The sequence below is a fragment of the Theropithecus gelada genome, chromosome 6 (assembly GCF_003255815.1).
Source record: "Theropithecus gelada isolate Dixy chromosome 6, Tgel_1.0, whole genome shotgun sequence".
In the NCBI taxonomy this organism is placed as follows: Eukaryota; Metazoa; Chordata; class Mammalia; order Primates; family Cercopithecidae; genus Theropithecus; species Theropithecus gelada.
Window position 1 is genome coordinate 52,575,756 of NC_037673.1, and position 22,388 is coordinate 52,598,143.

At 37.2% G+C, this 22,388-nt stretch overlaps 1 protein-coding gene across 6 annotated transcripts in view; it reads right to left on the reverse strand.

Moving 5' to 3' along the window:
- The window catches only part of SLC38A9 (solute carrier family 38 member 9), an 87,171-nt gene that overhangs the window by 59,317 nt on the left and 5,466 nt on the right, over positions 1-22,388 (reverse strand). For 3 of the 6 annotated variants that reach the window (XM_025388004.1, XM_025388008.1, XM_025388007.1), the window contains exon 3: positions 13,394-13,540. In XM_025388004.1, the coding sequence (XP_025243789.1) occupies positions 13,394-13,506 (113 nt within the window). In that variant the 5' untranslated portion in view covers positions 13,507-13,540. Of the gene's footprint in view, positions 1-8,520; positions 8,625-9,912; positions 10,487-13,393; positions 13,541-18,011; positions 18,168-22,388 lie in introns of those variants that run through there. The other 3 variants (XM_025388002.1, XM_025388006.1, XM_025388005.1) reach the window with 3 other exon arrangements.

Here is a 22,388-nt window from a genome sequence, read left to right on the forward strand (position 1 = left end):
GCAGGATTCTTGGTAATGCTAGTACAGGATGTGTTCAATTCATGTTTTTCCTAATGAAAAATGAGTTCTAAATATATACATATATAGACTGGGTGTGGTGGCTCACGCTTGTGATCCCAACATGAGGACTGATTGAGGCCAGGAGTTCAAGACCAGCTTGGGGAACACGGCAAGGCCCTTTCTCTACAAAAAATAGTAAAAGCAGCCAGGCATGCCTCTAGGGAGGCTGAGGAAGGAGGACTGCTTGAGCCCAGGAGTTCAAAGTGACAAGGTGCTATGATCGTGCCATTGTACTCCAGCATGGGCAATAAAGGGAGGCCATGCCTCAAAAACAAACAAACATGTGTGTGTTTATACATATAAAATCAAGTATTTATCACCCCTTATTTTTCGCTAGGTATCCACCTCCCCCACTGGAGGGTGGAGCTGTGTTTGAGTAAAGTGTCTGGCAAACAGAAGGAACATAATGAATGTTTGTTGACAAAATAGAAGAAGGAAGGAAGGCAGGCAGAAGAGGAAAAGAGGGAGGGAGGGAGGGAAGAAAAATGGCAGGGAGGTGGGGAAGAAGAGAAGAGAGGGAAGGAGGCTGGCAGACAGACAACTAGGGAATAACTGGCAGAAGTAACGATAGCATGTAATATAAATTTAAAATGAAAAGGCAGCACGATAAATTATATATACTATGTGATCTCATCTAAAAACATCATAGAAAAGAAGGCTAGGAGTAAATACAGTAAATATACCAAAAGATTTTTTGGTTTGTTTTACAGATGAGTTCTCATGATGTTGCCCAGGTTGGAGTGCAGTGGCTATTCACAGGCATGATCATAGTGCACTGTGGCCTCAAACTCCTCGGCTCAAGGAATCCTCTTGCTTTAGCCTCCTGAGTAGTTGAGACTACCAAGGTAATTTAAACAAGGTTTTAAGAAAATGAGTTTTTCATTTTGTATATACCATTTTTATCCTAAGTTATAGGAATGCCTTATTTTCGGAATAACTTTGTTCTCATTAGAAATGTAGCACATTGTGTACATTTAAGATAATCAAGAAGTTATTGAAGAAAATAAAATCACCTATCAGAAATAACCACTGTTAACATTTTAGTGCATTTTCTAGACACATATATGTGCACACATGTATGAAATTAGTTTCATTTGCTTTCGAACTTCTCATAAAGTAGAATAATACGATATATATTTTTCTGTCTGGCTTCTTTTGCCAACATTATCTTTGTGGCATTCACCCATATTCTGAATGTAGCTATAATCTGTTCATGTTCATAGCTATATAACATTCCATTATATAAAAACACAACAATTTACTTATCCATTCCTGTGAGGGATATCTGGGTTTCTTTGGAGCTCTTATAAATCAATTCTAATTTATATTCTCTTACATGTCCCTTACAAAGGGACCTTTGTGCAATGTGCATACATTTTTACTGATTATAAACTCGGTGTATACTCAATGGTAGCAGATAATTACAAACTCATTTCCAAAATGACTCAACTGATACTTACTCTAGTACTATATGAGCATTCCCATTGTTCCACATTCTAGTTAACACTCATTATTGTCACTGATTTCTTAATTTGGGTACTGTAATTACAGAATTTCTATTTGATTCTTCAAAAAAAAAAACATTTTCCACAAATTTATTTTTTTTTTCATATTTATTTCTAGTCACTGCCAAATTCTCTTATTTTAATTTCCTTGAACATGTTAAAGACAGTTCTTTAAAAGTCTGTTCCTGATAACTCCATTATCTGGATCACCTGTGAGTCTCTTTCTATTGTGTATTGAGTCTCTTAATTTCCAATCATCTTGTCCTGGTTTCTCTTATGCTTGGCAAGTTTTTAGCAAGTTCCTGACATTCTATATAAAAAACTGTATGAATGACTTGAAACCTAAGATATTTTCTTTAGAAAGAGTTTATATTGGCTTTGGGAAGTCAGTTTGAGACAGGAGCAATCCTAGATCACCTTAACCCAGTTTAGGGAATTGAGATGAGTTGAAGTTGGCCTTTGGTTCCTGAAAGAAGGTCATTCTATTTCAAATTCACTCACATTTCTAGGCTATAGCCCTTTGGGCTTCCAACCTAAAGTTTATTTGAAGTCTGTCTTAGTGGGCCCTGGAATCCAAATTTTCTTCCTCTAGCCCTGTAGGCTGGCAAAGGCTCTGGTTTTTGTTGTTGTTGTTGTTTTGTTTGTTTGCTTTTCTGAGATGGAGTCTCGCTCTGTCACCCAGGCTGGAGTGCAGTGGTGAGATCTCAGCTCACTGCAGTCTCTACCTCCGAGGTTCAAGCAATTCTCCTACCTCAGCCTCCTGAGTAGCTGGGATTACAGGTGCCTGCCACCACGCCCAGCTAAGTTTTGTATTTTTAGTAGAGACAGGGTTTCACCATGTTGGCCAGACTGGTCTCGAACTCCTGACCTCAGATTATTCACCTGCCTCAGCCTCCCAAGGTGCTGGGATTACAGATGTGAGCCACCACGCCTGGCCAAAGGCTCTATTTTAAGCCTCTCAGCTAATAAACTGGAATTGGCAGATATTCTTGAGGAAACGCTGGGCTCTCCTTTCTGGCTTTGTCTTCTTCCTGATTTAGACCTTGGTATTCTACATTGTCTTATTAGTTGTCATATGTCTTCAAGCATATTTTTAAAAACATTTTGTCAGCTTTTCTAGTTATTCTCAACAACTTGGTCAGCCCAAATTCCTTAATCTGTCATTCACAGATTGATGACTGTACAGCCATCACCATAATCCATTTTAGAACATTTTTACCATCCCAAAAGAAGTCCCAGACTCCATTTTCCCCTTTCCCCAGTCCCTGGAAACTATTAATCTGCTTTCTGTTTCTATGACTTTACCGAATTTAGAAAGTTTATATAAATGGAATCATACAATATGTAGTCTTGTGTGGCTTCTTTCACACAGCATAATGTCTTCAGGTTGATACATATTGTTGTTTATCAGTTGATGGACATTTGAGTTGTTTCCACTTTGACCATTATGAATGTTAGGAACATTTGTTTACAAGTATTTGCGTAGACATATGTTTTTAATTCTCTGGAAAGATACCCAGAAGTAGAACTGCTAGGTCATATGATAGCTCTGTATTTAACATTCTGAGGAGCTATCAAACTGTTTTCAAAAATGGCTGTACCATTTTTTTTTTTTTTAACTTTTAAGTTCAGGGGTACACGTGCAGGATGTGCCTATGTACATAGGCAAACATGTGTGATGGGGGTTTGTTGTACAGATTATTTCATCACCCAGGCATTAAGCCTAGTATCCATCAGCTATTTTTCCTGATCCTCTCCCTCCTCCCACCCTCCACCCTCCCATAAGCCCCAGTGTGTGTTGTTCCCCTCTATGTGTCCATGTGTTCTTAATATTTAGCTCCCACTTGTAACTGAGTACATGTGGTATTTGGTTTTCTCTTCCTCTGTCGGTTTGCTAAGGGTAACAGCCTCTAGCTTCATCCATGTCCCTGCAAAGGACATGATCTCATTCTTTTTTATGGCTGCATAGCGTTGAATGGTATATATGTATCACATTTTCTTTATCCAGTCTATCATTGAGGGGCCTTTTGGTTGATTCCATGTCTTTGCTACTGTAAATAGTGTTGCAGTGAATGTATGTGTACACATATCTTTATAATATAACTATTTATATTGCGTTGGGTATATACCCAGTAATGGGATTGCTGGGTCGAATGGTATTTCTGTCTTCAGGTCTTTGAGGAATCGCCACACTATCTTCCGTAATGGCTCAACTAATTTACACTCCCACCAACAATGTATAAGCCTTCCTTTTTCTAAAGAACCTCACCGGCATCTGTTCCTTTTACCTTTTTAATAATAACCATTCTGAGTGGTGTGAGATGGTATCTCATTGTGGTTTTGATTTGCATTTCTCTAATGATTAGTGATGTTGAACTTTTTTTATATGCTTGTTGGCTGCATATATGTCTTCTTTTCAGAAGTGTCTGCCTATTCATTTCTTTGCCCACTTTTTAATGGGGTTGTTTTTTCTTGTAAATTTGTTTAAGTTCCTTATAGTTGCTGGCTATTAGACCTTTGTCAGATATATAGTTTTCTTCCACTCTGTAGGTTGTCTGTTTACTCTATTGATAGTTTCTTTTGCTGTGCAGAAGCTCTAGTTTCATTAGGTCCCATTTGTCAATTTTTGCTTCTTGGCAATTTTTTTGGCATCTTTGTCATGAAATCTTTGCCTGTGCCTATGTCCTGAAAGGTACTGCCTAGGTTGTCTTCCAGGGTTTTTATAGTTTTAGGTTTTATATTTAAGTCTTTAATCCATCTTAATTTTTGTATATGGTTAAGGAAAGGGTCCAGTTTCAATTTTCTGTCAATGGCTACTCAGTTATCCCAGCACCATTTATTCAATAGGGAATATTTCCCCATTGCTTGTTTTTGTCAGGTTTGTTGAAGATCACATAGTTGTAGGTGTATGGTCTTATTTCTGGGTTCTCTATCCTGTTCCATTGGTCTATGTGTCTGTTCTTATATCAGTACCATGCTGTTTTAGTTACTGTACTCCTGTAATATAATTTGAAGTTGGATAGCATGATGCCTCCAGCTTTGTTTTTTTTTTTTTTTTTTTTTTTGCTTAAGACTGCCTTGGCTATTTGGGCTCTTTTTTGGCTCCATATGTATTTTTAAAAGTTTTTTCTAGTTCTGTGAAGAATGTCAATGATAGTTTAATGGAAATAGCATTGAATCCATAAATTGCTTTGGACAGTATGACCATTTTAATGATATTGGTTCTTCCTATCTATGAGCATGGAATGCTTTTCCATTTGTGTCATCTCTGATTTCTTTGAGCAGTGGTTTGTAGTTCTCCTTGTAGAGATCTTTCACTTCCCTTGTTAGCTGTATTCCTAGGTATTTTATTTTATTTTATTTTATTATTTTGAGATGGAGTCTCACTGTCGCCCAGGCTGGAGTGCAGTGGCATGATCTTGGCTCACTGCAACCTCCACCTCTTGGGTTCAAGTGATTCTCCTGCCTCAGCCTCTTGAGTAGCTGGTACTAGAGGTGCGTGCCACCATGTCCGGCTAATTTTTTATATTTTTAGCAGAGACGATGTTTCACTATGTTAGCCAGGATGGTCTCAATCTCCTGACCTTGTGATCTGCCCGCCTTGGTTTCCCAAAGTGCTGGGATTACAGGCGTGAGCCACTGCACCGGCTGGTATTGTATTTTTTTGTAGCAACTGTGAATGGGAGTTCATTCGAGATTTGGCTCTTGGCTTGACTGTTGTTGGTGTATAGGAATATTAGCAATTTTTGCACATTGATTTTGTATCCTGAGACTTTGTTGAAGTTGCTTATCAGCTTAAGAAGCTTTTGGGCTGAGATGATAGGGTTTTTTAGATATAGGATCATGTCATCTGCAAACAGGGATAGTTTGACTTCCTCTCTTCCTATTTGAATGACCTTTATTTCTTTCTCTTGCCTGATTGCTCTGGCCAGAACTTCCATACCATGTTGAATAGGAGTAGTGAGGGAGGGCATCCTTGTCTTTGTACCATGTTTCAATCCCACCAGCAATGTATGAATGAGGGTATGATCTCCTTTTTTTTTTTTTTTTGAGACAGAGTCTCTCTCTGTTACCCAGGCTGGAGTGCAGTGACCCGATCTTAGCTCACTGCAAGCTCTGCCTCCCAGGTTCCCGCCATTCTCCTGCCTCAGCCTCCTGAGTAGCTGGGACTACAGGCGCCTGCCACCACGCCTGGCTAATTTTTTTGTATTTTTAGTAGAGACGGGGTTTCACCGTGTTAGCCAGGATAGTCTTGATCTTCTGACCTCGTGATCTGCCTGCCTCTGCCTCCCAAAGTGCTGGGATTACAGGTGTGAGCCACCATGCCCGGCCCGAGGGCATGACCTCTTTAAGCAATTATTTTTAATACCCCATTTACTAGCCTTAATAAAATAGAAAATACATAACTACCTAGAGGCATAATTATTAAAAAATAAAAATAACTCCTACTATAATATAAAAGAGAAACAAATGAAAGTAACATAATGAAATTGTATTTTAATATGTAAATTCCCAGGCATAGCTACACTCAAAGACATAATAAAGAAGACCAATGCTTGCCTCTATTTGAAATTAATAAGACAATTTAAGAGAAGTAAAACTAGAAGCCATTCTGTATATGAAGTATAGGTAAATAAAAAAGCAGAAGTTTTGATAGACATAAATAAAAACTACTGTTATTTTAAAAAGCTAGTGTTAGAATAAGTAATATCAGGTCAGATCTGTATACAGTAAACAAAGATAAAAATAACCTTAGTTGAAGTAGTGATAATATACCAAGACAAACTATAAACTACTGAGGTAGAAAAAATAAGGAAGCATGATGTTCTTGCAAATGAACCAGGCCTTTTTATAAGTATAGCACCAAAACAATTCCCAATATTATTTTATAGAAAACATATCTCCTAACTTAAAATGTTGAGGCATTCATTTATCTTCTAATACTTAAGAGAACTTGGAAAAAGTATCTTGTGACAAGGGAAGAGAGAACAGATTGAAAGAAGAAATATTAAAAGAAGGCATAAAAAAGCAATAGACTTCGGGAACAATTTCAGAATGAGACTAAAAAAAATATCAGGCAAGCCAAAGATGCATAATCTCCATGTGTAATTTTTACACAAATTCCTTATATTTGGCCTGTAGTCAGTCACTGAGCTGTAACAAGACCCTTGCTTTTCATGTGCCTCCATCAATTCAATAATATTTGGTTTTAAGTCTGTTTGTTAAAAGAAGTTTCAAATCTCTTGTTATATACTTGCAATTGGTTTCACTGCTTTTACAGTATGATTATACTATTGTACTAAAACGCTTTTGACTAACTATATATGTGTTACAATATTGGATGTGTTACAATATTGAGCAAACAGAGAACAATGCTAGCCCAACCCTTCATATTATTTCCTCCAAAAAACCCACACTTTTGATTTGGCCCTAAAGAGTACCAGTCAAACCCAATGAGGCTCCCTCTTTCTTCAGGCTTCTCTAATACAGTCCCCAACTTACAGCAGTTCAACTTAAGATTTTTTTACTTTATGATGGTTTTATCTGGGTATTAAATGCATTTTCAACTTAGGATATTTTGGCTTACATGGGTTTATCAGGAACGCCCCAAAATAAGTGGAGGAGCATCATAATAATAATGAGAGAAGGAGAAAAGATGATAAAGCAAGACCAGCTTCCAGGCAAGTAAACAAATAGTAAAATCAATTAGAACAGAATGATCTAGGAAAGAAAGAAGCCACTTAGGCAAGCAGTTATGGATACAAAAGGGCAATTAAGTAAACAAAACTATCTGAAAAGAGAGGAAGAAAGAAAAATATATAAGGACAATGAATATGAAGGAAAAAAAGGATTCTAATGGGACTAGGAATAAGATCCCAGTCTAACAAAGTTTGTATTTAGATTTTTTTTTTTTTTTTTTTGTAGAGATTTGCTAAGTTTTGCATAGGTCTCGCTATGTTGCCCAGGCTGGTCTCAAACTTCTGGCCTCAAGCAATCCACCTGCCTCAGCCTCCCAAAGTGCTGGGATTACAGGTGTAAGCCACTGTGTCTTGCCTGTATTTAGATTTAAGGCATCCCTGACTCTAAGGTCAGGATTTGCTAAACACTCTTCAAGTGTTTAGACAGTTCCTTTGAGGAAAAGTAACAGTGGAAAGTTGGAGAGAAGAGAGGGGGGCCCAAGTGTGAGAGAATGGAAGGGAAAGAGGATGGAGAAGGGTATAAAAGTAATACAACTAGCAAGTTGGCCATCAGCACTAGCCACTGATGAATGACCAAGGTCCTAGTCTATCTGTTTAACACTGATGTCAAGTTCCTCAAAATATAATTTATGCGGCTCTAGAAACCACCCTTCCTGGGAAAACTACTTTTCTGTCTTTTGTTGAACATCTGTATAATCCCAGCTATGAAACCACCAAGCCTCAATTACTTCCAATCACTGTCACTGGGCCAGCATCTATCTACCCTTACCTATTAATAGATAAACTCTTCACTTTGCCTTAGTAAATATCCTTTTACTAGATGTACTAGATTCCCCAAAGGAACTGTCTTTTTGTTAAGTGCTAAGAGGACAATCTGAGATGTGGAGTTAGAGATGTCTTAAATCTAAATATAAACGTGTTAGACTGGGTCTTATTTCCAATCCCATCAGAATCCTTTTATTCTCTCAAATTCTTTGTCCTTATACATTTTTCCTTCTTCCTCTCTCCTAAGACCTCAATTACCAAAAAGAGTCAATTTAGGCTGCTCTACAGTGACAGTATTAGTGACAGGTGAGACAGAAAGACCAATTTACAGATGTACACACTAGAAGACATTCTAAAAAAGAGTGCCGCAGCATACCTAGGTTGTTTGAAGGGCAGTAGGGATGCTGCCTGTATCCACTGGCTTATCAGAACACCTGAAATGTTCTCAGTTAGAAAAATCTTGAAACTTTTGGTTAGGATTTCATATTTACCGGATTCTCCATGTTAAAATGCAAATAGCCATGGAAATGTAATAGACTAGGTCTCTGATACATCCAATTGTTTTCCATTACAATACAAAGCTGACAACAGAACCCTGGCAGGAATAGGACAGATAAGTATTGGTGAATAAGGGCCAGAAGAAAAATATGGTTTACAAAGAATTGCCTAAGGGGTTAAGTCTGAGTGAATTCCTGCCCTGGGTAATACTGGGCATAAAGAGAAGGATATGAAATCCCTAGGCCCTGGGGAAAATGGAAGAAGAGGAAACAGAGATAGAGAAGACTGAAAAACAGGAGAAGCTCAAAAACAAATTAACTATTTCACAATCTGTGTGTAGGCTAACTGGATGGTCAACTTCCCCAGGGCATAGTCTGAGAGCAGCAGCAATCCTGAATATGCAGCAATATCAAGCAATACTGAAAATCAGGTTCTATCTTTGGCTACCAGAAAGTCTGGGAAAAACAGGAAAATAACCTCTTAGACTGGTGCTTGCTAATGGAATGTAGCACATATATTAGGATAGGAGACTTCTAAACCTTTCTGTCCCTCCACTCACATTCCTTATTCCACCCCAAACCAGGGGGAAAATTGGTGGGGGAGGGGAGGTATGCAGAATAAAAAGTAGGCCTGCATAGTTTGAAAAAGACCCCAAATGATTTGACATATATTGTTCCTCTGTAACAACAAGCTTCTTCCTCCACGTAAGTTTAGTTACACCCCAGTTCCACTAAAAGGATAAGCAGAACCATCATACTTTCAGTCCAAAGCAGTTATTAAAATTATGTGATTTTATTGCCACCTAGTGGAAGAGATATAAAACCACAAGCTAAACTGAGGATAAGTAATCTAAATATATACTTGACATACTCTGACAGCCAAAGACAGTTTCTCAAAGTATGGTAGTATGTAAAATGATTGTAAGTAGCATAAGAATAAAGGGTATTTAAACTAGTTCGTATTTAATGCAATGTGTATTAGAAAAAAAGCATAAACAACACTTCAAATCCATCGTTTTACAAATCTGTGTTGAGGCTAAATTAACCCTAATTTTAAAAAGTAGATTTTTGAAGAAACATTCACTTATATCATACAGGTACTACTGAAGATATTGCCAAAGTCATAAGGTAACTCTAAAATGACTACAGTTTTGGAAATAGTTGTCCTAATCTGGTTCTTCAAATGGAAGATAATTTTCCCTCAGTGTAGATGAGTTTTATTTATATATGTAACGTGAAGTAATCCATATTTTAACAAAAATAACAATGTTTTAAGGTGCTCACATTTTTTTCATTAGTTTGTTTTCCTAAACAAATTATTCCACAAGCAAATTAGCATTTAGTACTGCTAAGTCTCTGTATTTGCCTTTCTTAAAACATGCTTACCTAGGTAGTTATGCCATGATTGTAAATAGCTGATTCCCTCTCATTTCAACAAGTTTCATTATAGAAAATATTTTGCCATTTAATCTACCCAGTCGAACAAATTTACGGAGAACTGTTTGAACTCCTGCCAACTTACTGTAATGGAATGCACTTTAATGACTTATGTTCTGTTGTCACAGTGGTCAATTATTTATCATAGAATTTAGAAGTTTCAAGAAAACCCTGAGCATTCAAGTCAGCATTCATTAGTGCTTATATTTACTGACATTGGAATATATAAGAATCGAAATTTTTATTTCATTATCTTTTCCGATGGCCACTATAAATGACAATGATAAATTTCTCATGTGATAAATTTCACATTTCCACCTCTAGTTGCAAGAAACACTGAAAAATTAAGTATGTGGGAATGAAAACAGGATTATCAAGATTAGCTTAAACCAACCATCTTTCATCTCTTGGATGAAGACCCATTGTGACTCAAAAAAATAAGGATTCTGTTGACATTAACGAATAGGTAGGGTTGCTGAACAATTATTGGGTGTCTACCTTACAGTATCTGCCACACCATCCCGCCTAAAGCACTCAGTTTCCCTCTGAGGGGGCAACCATCTTACAGTTTCCTATTTACTACTCAAAATTTCATTTATACATATTATATTAATTTATTTTTACCCAAATGGTGGCATGCTATACATACTGCTCTCTACTTCAGTTTTTCACTTAACAAAATATGTTGAAGACTTGTTCCATTTTGACATGTAATAAAGCCACCTCCTTCTTTTTAATAGAGGAAAAATATTCCATTGTATAAATGTGCCACAACTTATTTATCCAATCCTGTAAGAAAAGAAATTTTGATTGCTTTTAATCTTTACTATTATGAAAAATACTGCATTACACTACCTTGTGCACATATCATTTTTGACAAAGTGAATTAATGCTTAGAAGTGAAATTACTGATCCATATAAACTTTGGAATAGGCTGCTGGCATTTTAGGGGGAAAATCACATTAAATTTATGGATGAAAATTTGAAGACTATGACATCTTCAGAGTCTTCCCAATGAGAGCAGAATATGCCTCATTTTATTATTTTTATTACATCATATTTTACTGATTCTAATATACACATTTAAACACTTCTAAGTAAGGATGAATCTCATAATCTAGAACACCTTTTCATCACTGCCAGAGTCAGGCGTGGTGACTCACACCTGTAATCCGAACACTTTGGGAGGCTAAGGTGGGAGGCTTGCTTGAGCCCACGAGTTCAAGACCAGCCCAGTCAATGAAGTGAGACGCCATGTCCGCAAAAAATAAATGTAAAAATTAGCCTGGTGCAGTGGTGCGCGCCTGTAGTCCCAGCTACTTGGGAAGCTAAGATGGACAAATTGCTTGAGCCCAGGAGTTCAAGACCACCCCGGTAACATAGCAAGACCCCTTCTCTACAAAATAAAATTTCTTTTTTTCTTTTTTTTTTTTGAGACAGAGTCTCGCTCTGCCGCCCAGGCTGGAGTACAGTGGCGGGGTCTCAGTTCACTGCAAGCTCCGCCTCCCGGGTTTAGGCCATTCTCCTGCCTCAGCCTCCCGAGTAGCTGGGACTACAGGCGCCCGCCACTTCGCCCGGCTAGGTTTTTGTATTTTTAGTAGAGACGGGGTTTCACCGTGTTAGCCAGGATGGTCTCGATCTCCTGACCTCGTGATCCGCCCGTCTCGGCCTCCCAAAGTGCTGGGATTACAGGCTTGAGCCACCGCACCCAGCTCTACAAAATAAAATTTCTAAAAAATTAGCTGGGCACAGTGGTACCCACCTGTAGTCCCAGCTACTCAGGAGGCTGAAGTGGAAGGATTGTTTGAGCCCAGGAGATCAAGGCTACAGCAAGCCATGATTGCACCACATTACAGTGCAGGCTACAGAGCAAGACTCTGTCTCAAAAAAAAAAAAAAAAAAAAAAAAATCACTGTCAGCAAGTGACAATATAATAGTAGTTATTCCTGATGGCATGACAGGTAACTGCCATCCCTGGTCACGTTAGACAAACCATTAAAAGACCATTTGAGGAAGATAGATGGGTCATGTTGTTGTTAGAAAACCTTTTGTGACATCTTCTGGTAAGATCAGGAAAGTGCAAGCATCAGAACTTAAATGTCAATGACCTGGAAGAAAATCTTTTCAGGAAATGTTACAGCACCAGGGTTCTTAATGGCACTAAGGACAATTCTGTGTGTATGTGGGGAAAACACCTATTTTGATGACTTTACATCAAAAAATAATTCAGAAGAATCATATTCTAAATGTGAGGTGTAATACCTTAATCAATATACTTTGTTTCTATTTTCATTTTTATAACTGCATAAGAAATATAGGATAAAATATCACATAAGTCCAAAAGTTCTCCCTTTTCCCTTTCCCCTTTCCTTTCCTGACAGAGTCTTGCTCTGTTACCAGGCTGGAGTGCAGTGGTACGATCTTGGCTCACTACAACCTCTGCCTCTCAGGTTCAAGTGATTATCATGCCTCAGTCTCCCAAATAGCTGGGATTACAGGTGTGCACCACCACACCCAGCTAATTTTTGCACTTTTAGCAGATACGGGGTTTTGCCATGTTGGCCAGGCTAGTCTTGAACTCTTGGTCTCAAGTGATCCACCCACCTCAGCCTCCCAAAGTGTTGGGATTACAGGCATGAGACACCGTGCATGGCCCAAGAGTTCTTTCAGTAAATACAAAACAAAAACTCTAAGTCCTAAGAGGTTATTGCATCAGAGGTATGGGCAGCAGTTTTCCTTAGTGTTAAATTTTTTTTAAAATGCAATTTATAATCAGTAGCATCTCAGATTTTATGAAATACTCTAAATCTCATTTTACATCAGAAGCATTTTAGTTTCTCTCATGTAGATTTTACACATTCATGATAAGACCATTTCTATGTATTTTATTTTTTCTTCCATTTTCTCATTGGCAGTCTATTTATTTTTGCCTGTTTTGTAAGCAGCTACTTTATTGAATTCTCTTACTGTTTATAATTTTTTCATGGATTCTTTTGGGTTTTACAGGTATACAATGAAATAAAATTTAAACTCAAATTATTTTAAACCATCTTCTGAAATTTTACCTCGATGAAGGTAAAGATTTTCTACTACTTTTACTCTTCTACCTTGAGCACTTAGCATATTACCTTGCACAAAGCGGGTAATCAATACATATTTGTTAAACGAATTATATTAACGTATCTTACTTTGTAAAGTTACCACAACCCCTCCCCCAACAGAGATGTTGAGTTTAGTGGGGAAAAAAAAAAAATCAAATATAAACCAGTATATAGTATTCCTATTTACTTCTCTCCACATGTACACACACAAATCCTGTAAGAAATCAGATATTTTATAATCAAATCTATACATGTTTGGTTATAATTAGATGTATTTTAATCATTAAAGACTCTAATTATGAAATAAGTGTTTTATTTTAAATGCTTACCTTTTGGATCTTAGATCTGACGGCTCAAACTGGATATTCATAGGTCCAGGATCTCTTTTATGATCTACCTTAGAGGTGCCAAGATGCCTAGAATCACTATTCATATTTGCCATTTTTCTCACACTGTAAGCACTGAAGAAGTTAGTCCTACACAAAGAAGATAAATAATTTAGTTTAATTTTAAAATATTTTATTTTCCATAACTAATAAATATTCATGAATAAGACACTGGAAAAATACTGGAATTTGCTGAAGATATCTTAATGAGGTATATGCCTGAAATACGTATCAGAAACTTGCTAACCTTAAATGGAGTTATTTCTTATTTTTCAGCTTACTAAAAAATAAGTGGGGCAATTCATTTTCAGTAATAAAACAGATTAGGCTATTTGGACTAATTTTTCCTGCAGGAAAAAAACTAAAAATACTGAATAAAATACTTTAAAAATCTTTAGCTTATTCCCTCATAAGGGAACTACAAAGAAGTCTTCTTAAAATGGACCAGAGGCTATAGTGTCTCACACCTATAATCCCAGTATTTTGAGAGGCTGAGGTAGATTGCTTGAGGCTGGGAGTTTCAGATGAGCCTGGGCAAAAAAGGCACAACCTCATCCCCACTAAAAAACAAACAAAAGTAGCTGGGGGTGGTGGCACATGCCTGTAGTCTCAGCTACTTTGGAGGCTGAGGCTGAAGTGGGAGGATTGCTTAAACCCAGGATTTGGAGGCTACAGTGAGCTATGATTGTGCCACTGCACTCCAGCCACCTGGGTGACGGAGTGAGACCCTGTCTCAAAACAAACAAACAAAAAATGACAAAAAAAAAAAACCCAAACAAACTGGCCAGGTGGGGTGGCTCATGCCTGTAATCCCAGCACTTTGGGAAGCCAAGGTGGGTGGGTCACTTGAGTTCAGGAGTTTAAAACCAGTATGGCCTACATGGTGAAATCCCATCTCTACCAAAAATATAGAAAAATAGCCAGGTATGGTGGCATGCTCCTGTAATCCCAGTTACTCGGCAGGCTGAGGCAGGAGAATAGCTTGAACCCAGGAGGTGGAGGTTGCAGTGAGCCAAGATCGCACCACTGTACTTCAGCCTGGGCAATAGAGCGAGACTCCATCTCAAAAAAATAAATTAAAAAAACACCCCAAACTACTGACCACAGCATATGTGTGTATGAGCTTTTTTATTACCATAAACTGATAATTTACTACCATAAACTGCACCTCATGAGAATTTGCAAGGAACACTGAAAGCTATGAATGTAATTTAAGATTAACCTGCTTGGTAGCACTTACTTCTAGGTAACCAATAGAAGCAAATGTAAATCTTTCCTGTGAAGACACACCTTCATCGTAGGCCTTAAAGAAGTCCTGCTAACAATCATTTAAGGACAACAAACAGTGAGTCAAAAATAACCTAGCATAGCAGGAAATAAAGTACTATGAGTGAGAACAAGAAACAAAAGCAGAAACAGACCCATGAGAACTTCAACTATAAAAATCAACAGAATAAAAATATAAAACAATAATATTTCCTATGTTTAAATAACAGAAAAAGTAGACATTTTCAAAAAGTGACTTAGTACGTTTAAATAAGGACCAGAGTGAATTTTTAGGGAAAAAAAATTCAAGAGCCAAAATTCAACACTCAATGAATGAGTTTAAAAGTTGAAGAGAAAATTAATAACACAGAAGATAAGTCAGAAGAAACTACCTAGAATGTGGCAGAGAGAGAAAAATAAAGGCAGAAAATGTGGAAGGTGTTTAAGAAACATGGAAGATAGAATGAGAAGGTCTAACAAGCATGTAATTGGAGAATCAGAAAGAAAGAAGACAGAAGTAATATCTGTAGAGATAATGGCTGATCATTAAAGGTACCTATCTACAGATTTATGAAATTTAATGAATGTAAGGAATAAATATTATAGGGTTTGAAAAAAATAAGTAGGGCTGGGCATGGTGGCTCACATCTGTAATCCCAACACTTTGGGGGGTTGAGGTGGGCAGATCACTTGAGGTCAGGAGTTTGAGACCTGCATGGCTAACATGGTGAAACACCGTCTCTACTAAAAATATAAAAATTAGCCAGGCGTGGTGGTGGGCACCTGTAATTCCAGCTTCTTGGGAGGCTGTGGTGGGAAAATCGCTTGAACCAGGGAGGCAGAGGTTGCAGTGAGCCAAGATTGCACTACTGCACTCCGGCCTGGTCATCACAGAGTGAGACCCCATCTCAAAAAAATAAAACAAACAAAACAAAACAAAAAGAAAAAAAGAATTAAAATTCCAGACCAAAAGGGGAAAAAAAAAGTCAGATGAAGGTCTTGGAATTAAAATGTCCAAAGGTCCTTATGTTGTCCAGATCAATAACACACATTGATGTTATTTTAAGGTAACTATTAATAGAAAGCAGTGTATAACCTTACATTTAGTAGAGGGGAAAGAAGAAGGATAAAAAATAACTGAACTAAAGGAAGGCAAAAGAGGAGAAAAAATACAAAATAGGTGGGAAAAAAAGTAAAAAGCACAGGATAAATAAGATCCTCTCATTCCTTCTTCAGCCTATGCTAATCATATCTTTCCTATCACAATACAGAAGCTGTTCTTATTGGATCACTAAAGACCTCCATATCGGTAACCCCAAGGGTTATTTTTCAGTCCTTAACTTACTTGACCTATTGGAAATATTTGCCAAAAGGATCACTTTCCTCCTTGATAAGCTGGATTCACTAAGCCTCCAGGTTTTTTCCCTACCTCACTGGTCCCTCCTACTTCTCTGCCTCCTTTGATGCTTTCTCATTTCTCAGATCCCTTTACAGTTGCAGAGTTCCAAGGTTCAGTCTTGATCTACCCTCAATCTCTTGGTAATCTTATGCAGTCTTATGGTTTTACTATCATAGCTTGTGCTGTCCAATACAGTAGCCACTAGTTAGATGTGGCTACTTAAATTAACTAAAATTAAAAAATTCAGTACCTCAGTCACACTAGCTACATTTGATGTGCTCAAAATCCACATGTGGCTAGTGGCTACCATATTAGACAGTATAGATATAAACATTTTTCCATCATTGTAGAAAGTTCTGTTGATTTAGGCAATGACAACTTCCACGCTAATATCTCTAGCCTAAACTTCTCTTTTGAATTTCAGACTTGTATATTCAACTGCCTGCTCAACATCTTTAGCTAGATGTAACAGACAACTCAAACCTAACATGTCCAAAACGGGATTTCTGATTTTCTTCCCCCAAAACTACCCCACCTAGTGTTTTCCTATTTCAGTTGATAAAATCTCTTTCTACCTGCTCAGGCCAAAATTCTTGGAACCACTCATTACGTCTTTTCCTCACAGTCTACATTCAACCCATTAGGAAATCTTACTGGCTTTTCCTTCAAATATATCCAGAATCTAATCACTATCATTTCTTACCAAGATTACCACAACAGCATTCTAATGGAGCTCCCTGCTTCTATCCTTATCCCCTTACACTCTACACTACACAGCATGTCAAGAGTTGTAGAAAAGGGTAATAAGGAATCTGGCCTTACCCAGCTTGTTGTTAGAATTAAAGGGAGTGCTACTGACACCCAGTGGGTAGAGGTCGGGGATGCTGATGAAATAAATAGGTCTTAACATGTAAAAGCAAAGGATGTAGCTTTATTACTTACCCTGTAAGTTACTATTATTATCCTTATTTTATAGATAAGGATACACAGCAGAGAAGTAACTGATCACAAAGTTAGTAAGTGGCAGAGTTGAAATTAAAAATGAGGTAGTCTAAATCCAGAGCCTGTGCTCTTTACCACTATGGTGTGCTGTCTCTCCTGATCCTTGCCATTTCTTTCTCAGTCCCCTGTATCTTTCACCTTCTTCTGTTTCTTGTTACTGCCCAGACTACACAACAAGTACAGTTTTATTGTTGCCATATTTGTTTAATGGACTCATATGTCCACTTTTCTTAATTTTCTAAATGTAACATTTATGAAACAGTAGGAAGAAAATAAAGTTTTTGAATTGGAAATCCTGTATCTAACACTCACTACCTGTGTAACTTGGCACTAACCATTTAATCTCCATGAAACTATCTCTGCATCTTCAAAATTAAAAAAAAATAATGTTCGAGGATTAAATGAGATTACACATATTACATTTAGCATAATTTTTTTTTTTTTTTTTTTTTTTGAGACAGGTTCTCACTCTGTCACCCAGGCTGGAGTGCAGCGACATGACCATGGCTCACTGCGGCCGTGACCTCTTGGGCTTCAGTGATCCTCCCACCTCAGTGTGCACCACCATGCCTGGCTAATTTTTTTTTTGGGTAGAGACGGGGTTTTACTATGTTGCCCAGGCTGGTCTTGAACTCCTGATCTCAAGTCATCTTTTTGCCTCAGCTTTCCAAAATGCTAGGATTAAAGGCATGAGCCACCATGTCTGACTTCATTTAGTACTTTGTAATGGGAAAATAAATGTTCAAATGTATTATCATTCCCATCAAAAACCAAATGAAAACACTTGCTCTTTTTTTTTTTTTTAAACATAGGCAGCCTCTTGAGGTTTTTCCTTTTTTAAGTGAAAAAAATTCTCTTCAGTAAAGAACATCTAGGCAAATGATGTCAACTTGCCACTGATTATTATGTGATACAGATGTTGGCAACATGTTCTATTTGCCAAATATGTGCATTTTCTTTTCTCTGTTGCTTTGATTTCCACTTCCCTTTTCTCTTCTGCTTTTCTGCCCAACGTTTAAGCAAGTCAAAGCTCTCTTTAACTTAGTCCTACTAAAGACAAACAAAGTTAAATAAAAATATTAAAGTAGTACCTTACAACAGTAACTTAAAAAAAAGTAAAACCAAAATACCACTATTTCCAAACAAGAAGGGCTTCATTTCTACATCTTATGAAAGGAGTGTGATGGTAAAAATGATGATCTATTTTAAGATGTGACAACTAAAATACTGAGTAATGGTAAACCCCGAACAATATATTCATTCAACAGGTTCTCAACAAGTCCCTACAATATACTGAGGTATTGAAAAACATAGAAAAAAAAATTTAAGTCATGATCCCTACCCTCAATAAAGTTAAAAAAAAAATCATTTATGAAGCCTAGAGAACTCAAGTAACTTGTCCTAAATCACTTGAATAATAAAACATAGTAGGATGCTAATAACCAATTCCCATTTTCAGTTCTTCATTTCACCTTTAGCTCAAATCTACACCAACTGCTAGCCCTAGCTGTCAAATTAGCTTAGTAATAGATCAGTGCAAAATGTATTCTTTTAAGGTAAAAAGAATAAATAAGCTGACTCTTTGAGACATAGATTCATATAATGTATTATACACATTTGAAAATCTATAGCATAAAAATGTTCTTGACTATAAAGTATATTATTCAATAATTGTTATGAAAATCCCACTAAGATGGGACCAACTAAGATAAAGTTACTCATTACTGTTAATTTCATTAAAATAGTTGAGAAGCAAAAAACAAAAGCCTGCTCTTTCTCTTCCTTCCTTTACATAATAAAACTGATTAACAATTCAATTGACTTGTTTGGTCTTAAGTTTTAAAACCAAAAGGCAGAATTTTTCAAAATTAACCTTCCAATTTATGACATTAAGATGGAATGAAGTAGCCGGGCGCGGTGGCTCAAGCCTGTAATCCCAGCACTTTGGGAGGCTGAGATGGGCGGATCACGAGGTCAGGAGATCGAGACCATCCTGGCTAACACGGTGAAACCCCGTCTCTACTTAAAATACAAAAAAAAAAAAAATTGGCCGGGCGAGGTGGCGGCGCCTGTAGTCCCAGCTACTCGGGAGGCTGAGGCAGGAGAATGGCGTGAACCCGGGAGGCGGAGCTTGCAGTGAGCGGAGATCGCGCCACTGTACTCCAGCCTGGGTGACAGAGCGAGACTCCGTCTCAAAAAAAAAAAAAAAAAAAAAAAAAAAAAGATGGAATGAAGTTAGGATTGATGGAATCTGTTAAATTTTCTTAGTTTAAAACTATCAAATTGACTAATTAACTTGAAAAGATGATTCCCCAGATGTAATAAATGAAAACATTCTATATAAATGGGCCTGGCATGGTGGCTCATTCCTGTAATCCCAGTACTTCGGGAGGCTAAGGCAGGAGGACCCTCTGAGGCCAGGAGATTCAGAGTCGAGACCAACCCTGGCAACATGGCAAGACCGTATCTCTACAAAATTTTATATATATATTAGCCAGGCATGGTGGTGCTCGCCTATAGTCCCAGCTACTCAGGAGGCTGAGGTGGGAGGACAGTTGGAGCAAGAGGGTTTGAGGTCTCAGTGAGCTATGATCACTCCTCTGCAGTCCAGTCTGGGCAGAAGAGTGAGACCTTGTCTCAAAAAATAAAATACAATACAATACCAACAAAAAATATGTTTTAAATTAACCTGGGTGTAGCACCAGAATTAAAAGCTTAGGAAAGAAATAAACATACTGTAGAGAAGTTCCATTTAGAATTGTATTATAGCTTTACAGATTTTTAAAGCATTCTCTCAATTCAAAAAATTAAACATTTTAGAAGTTGAAAAGATGATTGTAGGGAAGCCAGTATCCTTTCATCAAAAAGAATAATATAGAACTTGGGAAAAACTTGTTCAGGAAACTCTAAAACACATGAAATTTTAAAAAACCGGTAAGTTAGTAAGTACAAGCATTTAGAACAATGTCAACCACTTACCAAACTGTGTAAAAGTTTGCTATTATTATTTTTGAACTTAATGAAGGTTAATAAAAGTTTTATATTGTAGGGAAGAACAGCAATCTATATAATTGTTAAGAAATGTCAGAGAAAAATTTTAATATTGATAAGTAGCCAGAACCTTATCACTCCTAAATCTCCAACAACGGATAAAAGCACTTTGAGAAAGTACCGCAAAGCATTAATTTGTTTGAATTATACACACTGGGTAATTTGAGATTTAGGCTATTCTGGTGCTATCAAGTAGTATGTGGTGGTTGACAGCTCACAAGTAAGATTGCCCGCATGTGAATCTTGGCTCTGCCATTCATTAACTGTGCAACTTTGGACAACTTACTTAAATTCCCTAAGATTCACGGGTTTTGGAAATAATAAAAACACTAGTCTTACAGGGTTTCGGATGAAAATGAGATAATACATATAATGTGCCTGGTACACAGTGAATATTCAATAAACATAACTATCACTTTTTATTATGAATTTGGCTGTTTAAAACTAGAAAAATTACTCATAGGAAGGACATACAAGAAGAAACTTTTTTTAAAAGAAAAAGAAAAAATATGTATTGGCTTAATTTAGCGGCCTGAACAAAATCAGCTGACATATCTACATGCCTTTAGTATAAAGTTAGCAAACTTAGCAAGGTAAGAAAAATAAAAAGGTTGACCTTCATATAACAGAATTATTGAACTGCCACAAACAAGATAGCACTAAAGGATATCAAAAAGACAAAACTTGGTGTCATTTATGAGGGAAAATTGAGAGAAAAAGACAAGTTAATAGAAGATAGTGGGAGACGGAACTAACATTTATTTATTGAATGCCTAATACTGGCCTAATATTTTACATGTTATTGTTTAAATCCAAGTAATCTTTAGAATTTGGGAAATGGGTATTACCTTCATATTACAGAAAGAAAGGAAAGGAAGGAAGGAAGGAAGGAAGGAAGGAAGGAAAGGAAAGGAAAGGAAAAGGAAAAGGAAAAGGAAAAGGAAAAGGAAAAGGAAAAGGAAAAGGAAAAGGAACTGAAGCTCAGAGAAGTAACTTGTCCTAAATCACTAAGCTAATAAAACCATATTTGGGATTGAAACCAGGTCACTTTGATTCTAAATGCTATTTCCAGTATACTCTAATGTCTGCCTTAAAAAGGAGGAGTTAGGCTGGAAGACAAAAGAAGCATCTGAAAATCAGGTCTTCTTTGTTTAGTTTTATAAATATAAAATAATAGCTATAATGGCAAATGACCTTAAACTCTTTTTTTTTGTGTGTGATGGAGTCTCGCTCTGTCACCCAGGCTGGAGTGCAGTGGTGCAATCTCGACTTACTGCAACCTCCGCCTCCCAGGTTCAAGCAATTCTCCTGCCTCAGCCTCCCAAGTAGCTGGGACTACAGATGCCCGCCACCACACCCAGCTAATTTTTTTGTGTTTTTAGTAGAGACGGGGTTTCACCATATTGGCCAGGCTGGTCTCGAACTCCTGACCTTGTGATCTGCCGGCTTCGGCCTCCCAAAGTGCTAGGATTACAGGCATGAGCCACTGCGCCCGGCTGGCGTCAAACTCTTTAAGACATAATCAAGACTAGAATGAGTGAAACTTCATGCCTGGGTATCCGGATTACACATTAAACACCATGAATCTGTTTTTCTTGAAGCAAGCTAGTTTAGGTAAATTTCTTTTGTTGAACGTTTTTGTCTCAAGGTTCAATATTTCCTTAGCCAGCAACAACCCTTCCAGTGGCAGTGAAACAAGGGAAAGGACAGAAGCCAAGTCAGAGTAGTAAAAACATATCTGCCTAAACAATGGCAGAAATATATGGCTATACTTTCTAATTTACTTTGTAAACCAATATACTCTGTAGTATTCATTCCTAAACTAAACTGAGAATGTGGGTGAGTTTAGAGAGAGAATATCCTTTCACTTTCTGGAAATTAATACTTTACTTAAAGATTGAAAGTGAAGAAACCAGGAAAGAGGAGAAATCTAGAAAGATCCTTGGATTTCAGTGAACCTTACCAAAAAGTGAAATCAAGGTTTGGGAAAAATGTGAGGGCCACTGAGGAATTAAAATTTCCAGTTTAGTCACCTATGTGTATTTGTTCTGAGCAAATCCAAAGTTCTGTGGCATAGTAGAATTAGCTATTTATTCTAAATAAGTAGAAAACTGATGATTTTAAATAACAAATCATAAATGAGGAGTTCAAAGTCCCTGGTGCCTTTCAAAGATTTATAATATTCAAGTAAATAAGAATAACTGAAAGAAAATTGGTAAT